General features: G+C 31.5%; 1 protein-coding gene across 1 annotated transcript in view; it reads right to left on the reverse strand.

The window, feature by feature from the left end:
• LOC125076324 (discoidin domain-containing receptor 2-like) overlaps nucleotides 1-10,561 on the reverse strand; it is a 61,841-nt gene extending 51,280 nt beyond the window's left edge. The window contains exon 1 of the mRNA XM_047688441.1: nucleotides 10,267-10,561. Coding sequence (XP_047544397.1) covers nucleotides 10,267-10,561 — 295 coding nt within the window. The remainder of the gene's footprint in view (nucleotides 1-10,266) is intronic.
• Nucleotides 10,562-13,562: the final 3,001 nt, after the last annotated feature.

Consider the following 13,562-nt stretch of genomic DNA (forward strand, 5'->3'; position numbering starts at 1 on the left):
TTTTTTATAAAATACAAAGAAGTGTAAGTGATATGTTATGTTGAAGTTTATAAATCTTTCGTGGTATTTATTTAATATATTCAAAATCTGTAAAGTTGTTGTTAACGATTCAATAATTTGTATTAAGAATTTATAAATAATTTGTATAAAATTCTGGAATTTAAATGTCAATTACATCGGTACGTATTGTAATTTAATATTTCGATTCAATAAAAAAAATCGGTTCTGTTTCAATATTAGCGTAATATATGCAACAACAAATAATTATACATCCAGAGACTTTACGGCAGTGCTTGTGAACACAGAATGGTGTTCGTAACGTAGCTCCGCTCGTTTTAGACATTAGGAAGAAATTAATGATGTAGCACGAGTATCTCGCCACTCAGACAGATGTGTAGAAGGCTCATTACATTTCTCCAATACGAGTCTTCTGCAAATGCTCTCCAAAGAAAATGATTGTTTACTCCACGGAAATATATGCATCGTTAATCGTTAATCATTAAGAAGACCGTATTTTATTAGTCTCCTGGGTTGCCAGATATCGATTTGTATTCTAGATTTTTTTATTGTAGTGAACTATACTAGTCTTCATAGTCTCTATAGTCTAATATTGTAAATGTGATGATGAAATTTCGTATTGATATAGTTTGAGCGCCGGGGAAGGACATAGGCTACTTTTTTAATTCACCCCTCGAGGGGGTAAACTTGGGGGTGACGGTTTGTGTGCCGTGTGTGCTGTTAAAGCCGTAGTAAAGCAAGCAAACAGCGGATAAAGGTTCGGCTAGTTGTAATATAAAATTACGTTTTAATCAATCATTGATATGATTTTTCTTTCAGATTTCCGTATAAAATTCTCTTGTCATTGACTTATTTTTTTTACAATAGTTTTGAAGCCTTTTTGTAGTATGTTGATATGATGTACGTTTTGTGTCAAATAGATAAGTATAACACTCGCAAAACTACAATAGGCAATTCAACCTTTTATTTTACACCAACCCTTCCATTTTAATATATTAAAAAGCATTGATTTAATACAAATGGATATTTAATATAACAAAAAATGTTTTTTTCATAATTCGATTATGTGGCTCGAAGTTATATCACTAAACTTGAAGTGAGTCCAAAATGATTACAAGTAATTATGTGAATACACCCTTAAATAGCAACTCCTCAGTGATTTATTATAAGACACATAACTTCAAGACAGAAGGTTGAAACTTTTGAAGGGTATCCGTAACTACCCTCCCTAGAACTGTAATTGTTTTGTTTACGGTTGCCGTCCGCATTGTTTGCCTTCAAGATGAGAATTAAACCTAACTGTAATTGTTTATGGTAACATCTATTGCCGTCGGGCTAATATCCTTTATGACTTTACGTATAAATTGAATTCCGTACTGGGTACGTGTTTTAATTTATCCGACTAAAATGTTTTTTTAAGTCGCTTCAGTTTCAACCTACCATTTATTCTATCGGTTCCCGTGTTTCGATTTAAAGGAATATTATTACAGGAAGAATGGTTATAACATTTAGATTCTGTAGTTAGTGATACATTCACAGTCTCGTGAACAAGACATTCGTAGATAATGTCGAAATATCAAGCTCCAACAAATAAAAATAAAAAAAACATGGTAAATATCCCGTTTTAAATACTGTTAGTGATACATTGACAGAGTAAGAAGTGTTTTATGTTATACTTTTTACGATGTCGCTGTCTGTGGCTGACGGTGATATTACTTACGTATAATATATAAAAGTGAAATATCACACTCACTGATTAATCACGAAACTTCAGAAACTGTAACACCTACATGCTTAAAATTTGGCAGATAGGTTTCTTATTGGGTGTAAACATCCGCTAAGAACGGATTTTACAAACTACACCCTTAAGGGGGTAAACTGGGTTTGAAAGTTTATATGAAAGCCTATGTTTTTGAAATAAGAGACTTGAAATTTAAAATGTATGCTTTGTAGATAGTGTGGAGGTGGTGTGAAGGAGGTTTTATTATAACAATAAAAGTATTTTAGCGTGGATCGTGCGGACCGAGTCGTACATAATAATATTATGAATAAAGTTATTTTTGTTTGCAATAAATGAAATCTGAATCTGTTGAACCGATTATCCAGAAATAACATTTTATTTTATTTCAGTAACAATAAGACTTACAGTTACGAGCTGAAATAACTGTGGATAAATCCTCGGGCACAGCTAGTATATTTATATAATGTCATTATTTCATCACTATTCGAAGTTAAGTTCACTGCGGTGCTCTATTTCTGATAGAATAGATACTACTTTCAAGTTTTCACACGTATATGATTCTTGAAAAATTATCTCATATGCAGTGGCTTGAGATAATTTTTAACGCAAATTTATTGCTTTAAGTTTCAAAGTCCGCATTCAAACTCACGAGCGTCTCTTATTTCTAAAATATCTTACTTGTAGGTCATCTTAATTTTTGATATTAAAACTTTTTTTTAAAGTTTTTTTGTGTTAGTTATCAATTTTTAGTTCAATATTCACATTTCATATCCACTTTGCTTATAACAAAAAGAATGTCAAATGTGTTCACGCTGAATCCGGATATTTTCATCACTTTCGCAATTTGTTTTTTTAAGCAGTTGTTATCGAAAAAACAGTGCACCAAAATATGGTAAACATTCTTTTGTGTGCCGGTTTGTTGACCAAATACGAGTAGATTTCAGCTTAGCTTCCGTAGTTCAATGTGACAGCAGGTAGCGTTTGGAATTTATTTGATATTTTGAAAGTGTTTCGTCGCAAAAAAGGTTATTGAATAAAAATATTTCCGGGAACACAAAAAAAAAAAAACACATGAGCTGTATGTGAGTTATTTGTAGGTGTGATTGGAAACATTCTATATATTTTTTTTTCATTTTAAAATATGAACAAAATAGCTATACCGTCAACGCTTTTAATAATTTGAATTTAAATATCGAACTATGAAGTTCTGCAATGTATGTGTACTTATTAATTTATTTTTAAGACGTCTTAGTTTGCTGGGACATCTTATGATTATTTATAAGAGAAAGAATTATTACTTCTTTCATTAGAACAATTAAAGTAAATACTAATTAAAAATCCTAATAACCATCCTTGTTAAATAAATCTTATCATAGAAACGTTTATAATTTCTTCTTGAGCTGGTGTATAACATTTTGATATATAACAAATAATTTAGTTATATCTCTAAAAGACAAAATATTCTAAGAAAATTCAATATGAAAAGGATCACCTCGGGGAGTAGGAAATTTTATCAAATGTTTTATAAATATTTAAGCGGGTGAATTCATCGTTACTTTCATATAAATACGTACACAAAAATGTCGTCAGAGGTTCAAAGCCATTGATATTTAAATTGGCTTATATATCGAATGCAGATTATACATTTGGTCGGCGATGCCTAATTATTCTGTCTATTAGATATCTATCTATCCAGAACACTTAATTGTTTGCGCGATTGGCCAGTTAATTATATCATCAGACGTACTAAGTTTACACAATATACCAATCAATGAATATTTGCTTTTAACAAACTCCAAATTAGTTGGTTTACTAATCCAACTATCTTATTCTATTATTATTATTATAAATTCAATATTGTATATTCCACCAAACAACATATTTATATCTTCATGATGTGTCTTATAATGCCATTTTCGTAAAAGAAATACTACGAAATTACAAACAGCTATTACACCTAAATTTTAGACCACATGTTTTGGTCGGTATTTAACATTACCCGAATCAATCCAAAAGGTTACAGTATACTAATTTCTATAACAATTCTTAGTATTTTTATGTATTTAGCATAATTTATAAATGTTGATTAAATACTCCTTTCTAGCAAAATCCAGAGGATGTTTATTACGCTCTGAAATAAAAAAAACAGTTTTACTTGAACCATAGTTAAGTGCTTTCGTGGTTTAATATTGATCACTTTCAAGTACTTCGTTGTAATACCTCCACCATCATTTCAATAACGACGGGTGGGAACGGGTCTGGTTATAACCATCTCTTTAGAAAGCTTGGTGTGCGATTTAATTTTAAGATTAAACTGTTTAATGTTGTTTTATGGAAGTTATACAACTTTTTTCATTAAATATTCTTATTAATATCGTAAATGCGAGTTTGTTCCATCGTGTCTCGAACTAATTGATATAATTCTAATATAATTGTCTATATAAGTCGTTTGTGTCGTGAAATATTAAATATTTATTATAATAAAGACATATTTCTTAGTGATTTCCTTCATTCCAAACTAAATGAAGGTTAAGATAAAGCAGGTAAAAGACTATTTGATATAAATCAATTGAAATTCATAACTGTAATATTTTTGGAAAGCTGAATCCAACATGTTTCCGAAGCGTGTTGTAATGTCGTTATTTGCAGCGTTGCGTTGATTATTTATTCACAAAAGTTAAGGCTATTTGCTTTTATGTTTATTATATATTTAATTGAATCGGAATAACTGAATTGTATTAATAACAGAGTAACGCTTTCGTCCCGCGCCCGCTGTAAATTATTCCGTTTAATAAAATTTAGTTTCGCACGAATAAAGCTCGCTTTAAGGAAATATACTTATTTTATGAAGTACGCATTCATTATTTTTTACTGCCTCTTAGGTCTAGTGGCTAAGATCATAAGGCTCTAGATCTTGTAGTCCAAGAGTCAAATTGTGGTTTTGATCAATAAATTTATTAGATTTTTAAATCGAAAAAAAATTCATAAGCAAACCAGATTTTGTAAATTGCAAATTGAAAGTATTAACATTCACGAGCCTCGGGAAGAACGTAAAATCGTTGGTACTACGCGTGAGCTTCTCTCCTTTCGTTTCGGATTTTCGTAAATTAGATTATGAGAAAGAATAGAGCATACATTTGTTTGCACACACAATCGAGAGCTAAAGTATATCCAGGGTCAGTGGCGGTTTCCTGTTGACCAAAACAGCCACGAGTTTAGATGGTAAGATATTTTAATCCGTACTATATTTTTATTACAAATTTAAAAAGTAATTTTATTTAAGTTAATGTAAATTAAGTAATCACTGTAATATTCCAATATTAATGGATATGATTGGTTTTAAAATATTCATAGAATTACAAAGTTAATTATTATTGATTATATTTTCACATACTCTTCTTGATTTAATATGCGAGTTAACGAATATTGGGTTAAATTCTTGTAGTTGATTATGAAGTAGGTATGTCTGAATATATCTATATATATTGAAATCTGAATAACTTATTAAATAGTTCGAAAACTTGCTTCGTTACGGTTTGTTAAAGTGACTTGGCGGGTTTACTTGGCATCTGTTCAAGCACATTGCAGAGAGGCGAATAAGTTGAATTCAGTTATTTTAAAAAAACAATGTGATTCAAACTTTTCTCTTTTTAATTAAATAGTAGTTTCCTTTATTTTCCATGGAAACCATTTATAAGATTTTTTTAGAGAGTGACGTTTAAATAATAATGTAACTCGCAGTTGTTTGAATATAATCCATAGTAAACATTTTACAAATCATTATAGAACGTTTGTTTTGTTTAAATATCTTGTAAAATATGACGCGAATGTTTCAAGGTGTAAAATTTTATAGCGTGCAAGAGTTTTATCATATTAATAACTTGGCTTCGATGTAGGGATAACTTCGTTAAGCCAGTAACAATTACTGGAGTAGGTACACCGGTTTAATCTCATATGTGAGCCAGCTCCCCGAAATAAAAATAATGCAAGGTAGCCGTATGTTAGAGTGAGCTCGAATACCTTGCTCTTGCGGGCACAATTTGTCACTGTCTTCGCCAATTTCCTGTTGTAACTAGTTTTTTCTGTGCGAAGCGTAAATTTAATTTCACCGCTTTGTTGAAGCAGTTTGAAGCGGTACATGGTGTTGCCAGTTCTTGAAACGTATGCGTGATTTCATTGTCGCTGCAGAAAATAGGATTTCATGTTTTCCGTGAAATTTCTAGAAAAACTTGTGTTTTTTGTGAAACGACCTATTTTGAAATAAAAATGTTTATAGTTAAATTTTTTGAACTTTATCCATCGAAATAATAAGGTTATCTTATTGATTAATTCGTTTCTGTGATTAATAAATATTGTTAAAGCTGAGAAAATAATAGTTGCCAACCGTTGGCCCCTAAGTACACGAACAGATGTGTCAACTAAAGCTGTCCCGCACACCAAGATATAAATCTGGCTCTTTTGTTTTATTTCTTTTGTAGTGACACTAGATCTAAATACATAAATAGCTCAAGATTAATATTATGAAGCTGAATAGTTTATTCGAAAGCGTTAATCTTTCAAAAGAAAGAAGATCTTTTGCGTTAGATGTTCCATTTACAAAGGATTTTTATATACAGCATCTCGCTATAATCATGGAGAGGAGGTAACTAAGGAAAAACGCGCAAAACAGCTAGTACTTCTAGCTGATAGTAACTATGCACCTAAGAAATAAACGTTTAGGACGCTCTGTCTATGTAATTTATGTACTGGATCTTAATCGATTCTGTCTGTTGCTTGTGTAAATCTTTTAAATACTGAGTATTTATAATAATAAATTAAAAAAAAAAAAACATTATCTAGAATCAGAAAGTTAAACCATGTAAAATTTGTAACGAAAATAACGTATGGACTGAAATGTTATGAGGGGCGTGATCTTGTTATTTCATAGAGGCTCCGTTCTCTTGTTTTACAGACCTCATCATTGCTGCATGAGCAGCTAACCCTTAAATTCAAAGAAACGGCCATATGTTATTATAGAGACGGTAAGCCTTTTCTTTCTTGTATGAAGTATTTTTTTACTACATATTCGTTTTTAAAGAACTACTTCAAATTATTGACTATTAATAATATCAGACAGAGCATAATATATACACGATTGTAATGTAATAATAATTTGTACTAGTTAAATTATTTTATATAACAGAAATAGTCCAGTGGCTGGAACACGTGACTCTTATCCAAAGAATGCGGGTTCAAACACGGCTAAGTATCACCAAGTTTTTTGTGATTCATTTATATTTATAATTCATGTTGTGTTTGACTATGAAAAAACATGAACATCGGATGAAATTCTGCCAAGTATATATTAATGTGGTAGAACAGAAAAGTACTATTGGCCGAGCATTGTTCTATTTTTTGTAATAAAGTCGCGTATAATAACACAAATTGTATAAAATGTAGCAAACGGATTAAAGATTGCACTTTACAAAGTACTATCTACATAAAAAAGCTTTTAGCTATTTGGATGGATTTGACTGAATGATATTTATCATATGTAAATTGGATTTGTTTATTCCGCAACGCGTTAAAATCAAGATGATTTTTACGTTTATAGAAATAAATAAATTATTATATGACGTGGAAGGCGTTGTTGATTGGTTGAATGATGAGAAATTGATGTGCTGCAGTGCCATCCAGTGGCGAGACGAAGTGGATAGTAAAAACTTCTCCGTAAAAAAGTCTCCAAAAAGTTACTTGCCAAATTTATATCCAAGTCGAAATCTCAAATATAATAATTTTTTTATGTATAATAAAGCATAACTGCGAAAAGACTTTGTCTGCCACGTATTATATTATTTAATATACTTTAGCCTTTTTCGAAATGTGCTGCATCTTCTGGTACAAGTTTGTTGTGTATTGGCTTAGCAGTTTTTTCATGGAGATAAACAAGAAAATGTCCTCATTTATTAATAACGATCATAAAAAAATATCAATTTTTGTTTCATGACGCTTGATTCAAGTGTATTTAAGTCTTTTCGTATTTGCGCCGAGTGTTATATTTCAAGTGCCATTATCAACATGCCTGTCACGTACAGCGGTTGATTTGAGTGGTCATAAAAATTATTTTCACTTTAACCACGACAATTTAAATTCTCCTTCTCTTTTATCCCTCGCGATAGAACACTTTGTAATTCAGAATGGATACTATTATTTTATTTATTGTAGCATTTGAAGTATAATTTTATAATTAATCGAGCACGTTCTATATTATAAGCCTATGTAAGACAAAACAATTTTCAACAGTTTTCAAGCTAAAACTTTCTTCAACGTTCTCAAATTTTGTATTTGCAATAATGGATATTATACGGTTAGTCTTCGTATGTATCGCGGTCGGTCCGGTTCACGTAATACGGAAAAGTTGAGGAAAATTGGAAATAGGTGCGCTGCTCTCTAAGCATTTTGAATGCTGCGGTTATGTTCCTGCAATACAAAATATGTGAACTTTTTCCAAGGCATACGCTATCGAATTTCGTTGCGAAATTGAACATCAAATTATGGCAAATATTATTGTGAATTCATTGTTTTACTTTGAAAATATATCACTTGGATGTAGTTTCGTTTGTTATAAGACTACATCGGTTAATCTTCTTATGTCGAAAATATGTGATTTCAAAGAATTAATTATTATTATCACGTATAGTTTTATACGATATTTATACTAAAGTAATAAATTCCGTGTAGTATAAATGGTTTAAATTGTGTACAATTTTGTATAACATTACTATTACTACATTTTTTCTGCAAAAGATATTCTGTCACCGACTCAAATATGACAATTACCACCTTAATACTATTTGGAGAGACGGATAAATAAGGAAGTGATAATAAAAAATCGCTTTTTACATTGGCCCATCTATCTAATAAACCTAATATTGGTTCGATACGCGCTCAAGAGGCGTGAAATGACGACCCGCTCCCCGTCTCCATAAAGGGGACTCCCCTCTCACCGTCTCAACTTGACCTTTGCAATTTTTCAGTTTCAGAAAACATTAAAAAATGAGACATTGTTAAACGAGATGAATGGTTGTATTATGCGGATATGTACCGTATGTTGGTATGTCTTTATACGTAAATTTATTTATTTTACAATTGGCTCTAAAGTGGAAGGTTCCTGAAATTAAAATACTTGAAAGGCAAATATGTCGATTGCTTTAACTCAGCGCATTCCCTCGATGACCGGGGAGTTACACTCTCGAATTACTTTCGTACTTTGTCGGCTACAACAATTTGGATGTTTTCACGTTTTGGGCCATTCCTTAAGATGTACCCCTTGGAAAGTATGCGCTTAACGGATACGATGCGATGTTTCCTATTCAAGACGCGCTCGACGTTTGAAGAGTACTACCGAATTTTCCGACGTAGCTTGCTACGTTACATCTGCATTTTTGTCTCACAAAAGAAATAATTTATACTAAAAATAGAATGACAGAAATTTTGTTGAAATATCTTTTCTGTCTATAGACATGCTTCAGAATAGACGGATTATGCAGACTTAATTCTATCTCCGACTCGCAGTAGAAAGTTTTCCTCTAGTAGTTAAAAGATATTCCCTCTTTTGTTCATTGCTCTTTACTAATTGAATATTATCGTTACTGAAGATATATTATATCACCCGTCTATTCTAAACTTATTCTATATAGCTGTGTTCTAGATCTCGTGAAGGTCCCACTGCTTGATTTCTGTGTGGATCAGTTTCAAGTACTATTAGAAATGCAGAGAGGTCATTAATAGTTCTTAGTTCTCCAGTTCTTGGCGAAATTAAGGTTACCTCTTCAAGTAGATTAGAATAGAAATTGTAATCTCTTTTAGGACGTTTAGTAATGATAGATAAAAAAGAGAAGGTATTCTTTTAATGATAAGTACATATTTTTCCGGTTCGAATTGTAATATCAATTTGTTTAACTTCGGTTGGAGCCATAATACTTTTACATACTATATAAAAATTTCATGAAAGATTTTTAGGTTATATAGATCTTCAAAATTTATATTTATCTTTTAAGCAAAAATCAATTAAACTAATCCCATGTTCGAAAAAGTGAATTAACCGTTCATTTTAGTTTAATGTATTTGATACGGCATAAACCCTCTGGGTGAACTTTCGAAATGCGGAAACGGAATTACGTCATGAAATTAGACACAAGTATTCCATTGGACGATGTAATTGTTTAGGGTTGTGGCGTATTTATTTATATCTTACATATAAAACAAACCGTGTGGTAGAACCGCTTGCCTATGCCTTATCGAACGCGTTATACAACTATAAACATGCATTTTAAAATTATAAAAGGTTTTGGTCTGGAAAGAATATGCTATCGCGATAAATCACGGTAGACTTCCTGCAATTCAAGTATGTTGATATTGAAAATATTATTCATTTATTAATTGTAATAAAATTTAATTAGTTATTTTCTAAATTCTCATTTATATTAAGCCAAAGGTACATGGTCTTAGTGAATAAATTTACTTACTATGATCGAAGGAGCGCGGGTCGACAGTGGTAGTAATGACGGGGGTGGTGTGCTCATCGTCGTCATCATACATTTCAGTAGTAGTAGTTGTAGTAGTTTTAGTTGTAGTTCGGCGTCGATTGCGTCGGCGTTCTTTCCTTTGACTGGCTGCCGTGTTCCTTATTGGCATAACGGTTGTACGCCTCGGCGTTTTCACCGTAGCCAAGGCACGACTACCAGAACCGCCATCGGCGAGAGCAAGCGCCACCAGTGAGACGGCAGCCAACCGAATCACCAGTGGCGCTAACGGCCACATTTTATCTGAAACAATAATTTAATTTTAATACAATTTAATTATAATAAATTTATAATTAATATTTCGTTTACCGCTAATATGCTCATGTTTAAACGAACATGTCTGATATCGAATAACAAATTGGAAATTAATGTCTCATTTTAAATTGACATTTCTATAATAACGGTTATTATAAATTAAATATTAAAATAGCTATCAAAAGCCAACACGAAAATAAAATAACATTCACGTAGTACCATTGCATTATATATTCGTAAACATTCGTGTATATTGTAACAAGGCACTATAAGGTTGTCGAATGTATCTACGGTATAATAGAAAAGTGTCTTCGTAAAAGGAGCCGCGTCGCGATGAACCTTATTGTAGCACGTCTTGTTGTTCCTTCTGGATTTTATGGCATAGCGCTATAAAGCTGGTTGTTCCTTATTGTTTTTCTTACGTGTAGAATAAACTTTATTTAAAGTAGAATACTCGAGAAAGAGAAACGAAGAGCAGGTTTTGTTTTTTTTTTCTTTCTTCTAATTACGAAGAATGTAACTCTATATTCAGCCTAGGTTTAACTTGTATGTGTTATTTACTTTGTATAAGTTAACGTCTTCTATAATCTCGGCTATCTAGATTTACATGTTCTAATTTGTTTAACCTAAGTCCAGTCACCATGACACCTTTCAGAATTTACTTATAACATAATTCAAGAGTGTATATTTAGGTACGAAAATTTGTATTATAAATCGTAGTGTTTAACCCTCGAATACAGACACACACACACACACACATGCATATATATATGCTGACCATTGGAATATGATTTTTATTCAAAAAATCTATGTAGAAAAATAAAAGTTTCATGGCAGAAGTGTGTTAGAAATGAATTTATTTTGTAGCAATCAATGTCAAGTTTTTCATTGCTTTTTTAGGACAGTGAGCGTATTTAGCCGACGTTTTTCATATCGTTCGTGTATGAACAAAATGTGATAACTGAAGCTGTAGGTATCGATCGTTCTGACAGGTAATTACAAGGTTTATTGTTATTATTCTGTTATATATTTTAGCGAACGAGATAATAGGCCACCTGATGGTAAGTGGCTCCACGCTCATAGAAATTGTAAAAAATATTAACTTTACATCGCCAATGTGACAATGTGTTCAGAAACTAAGATTTTATGTCATTTTGCCAGTGGTTGCACTGGCACACCCTTCAAATCGGAACACAACAATACTAAGTTTTGCTGTTTGGCGGTAGCATATCTATATGAGCCATTAGTAACGGTGTCTATTTTCTATCCAATCTAATATACTCCCTGTGGTCGTAATTAAACTTTTCGTTCATCATTCAATCCGAATCACAGCAATAAAAACTATTGTGGTATTGCGTATAATTGACAGTGCGCCTGCGCAAAGTCGTACCTTTTCTATAATATTTCCGTATTTTATCATTCAAAAATAATTTATTAATATTTAAATGGTAATAACGTTCCTTTTGATGTGAAATAATTTGAAAGTTTAATAACGGGAGATTTTATTGTCAATTCATTAACAATGTATTTACTTTTTTCGTATCATTATATTCATTTAAATATTATTTTTATCGACTGTTATTGGGCTTCATAATATACTATCTGCTCTTACAAAAATGGAACAGCTAGTAAATAATAGGCTTGGAGATAAATTCATTCATCATTCTGTCCTAAAGCGGCTTGGTGGTTGTCCCCCTACATGTGTAAATGTAGCAGAATAAAAAAGTAGTCGCGAAGGCTTTTTGTTGAAATTATTTACGAATGCAAATTTATTTATTAAATTAATACGGTAAATAAAACTACAAAGAACGATATTGATTGATCATAATAATTGTGACTGTTCAATCCGTGAAAGATTGTTTGTTGACGTCCTCGTCAACAAACATTCGTATTACAAAGCTTAAAATACAAAACCTATGATATATTTAAACATCCGTTATATTTTCGACGTTTAATTTAAAAATATTTCATATTTCCTATAGGAGTTGAATTTCAGAAAATGAAAGGACATATCGTGTTACGAAATGAAAATTATTTGTGTGATATTTATTCCAAGGCTTAAACAAATAAGTCGTTTAATGTTTACATTATCAGGGGTATCTATTATTCAAATTTCACGCTTCTAACTTCAGAGGCCGTGGCATTTAATGTTGACAAATATAAAATAAATATTATAAATTTGGTTTTTATACTTATATAAATTATAGTATAATTTATGTGTGTATATAAAAAAAAAACTAGCTAATACTTTTGTTGTTTGTTTAAATTAAAAGCGTATCTACCATAACATCAAAATCAACCCAATTGTGTACGAATAACATGTTCAGTAGTTTTGACATGATTCACGGACGAAGAAAAAAAGATCATTATATACTAATTTGATAAACATAGAGCCGAGATGGCCCAGTGGTTAGAACGCGTGCATCTTAACCGATGTTTTCGGGTTCAAACCCAGGCAGGCACCACTGAATTTGCATGTGCTTAATTTGTGTTTATAATTCATCTCGTGCTCGGCGGTGAAGGAAAACATCGTCAGGAAACCTGCATGTGTCTAATTTCAACATTTATACTCCGCCATAAACATATATCATAACATATGCTATCAAAGGGAGAGGAGGCCTTTAGCCCAGCAGTGGGAAATTTTGATAAACATAAGGGTGTTTATATACAGTTAAATTAGTGAATCGTACAGAAACACAGATACAACATTGATTCTAAATAATTCACTCAATTATTTGGTACAGATATTATTATGTCAGAAACCGTCATGATAAATATTATCAAACGGCGCACGAGTCGTATCGAATTATTATTTATAGAATTTATGTAATAGATATTACAACAATTTTATAGGCATTGTTTAATTTTAATCATTAAACAAAGATGGTTTTCTTTGTATCTTTAAAGACATAATTTAATATACATTAAAAAACATACACACAAACCAACATATCAGTGAGAATATTATACCGGTAAACCGAGCG

Source organism: Vanessa atalanta, chromosome Z (assembly GCF_905147765.1).
Source record: "Vanessa atalanta chromosome Z, ilVanAtal1.2, whole genome shotgun sequence".
NCBI lineage: Eukaryota > Metazoa > Arthropoda > Insecta > Lepidoptera > Nymphalidae > Vanessa > Vanessa atalanta.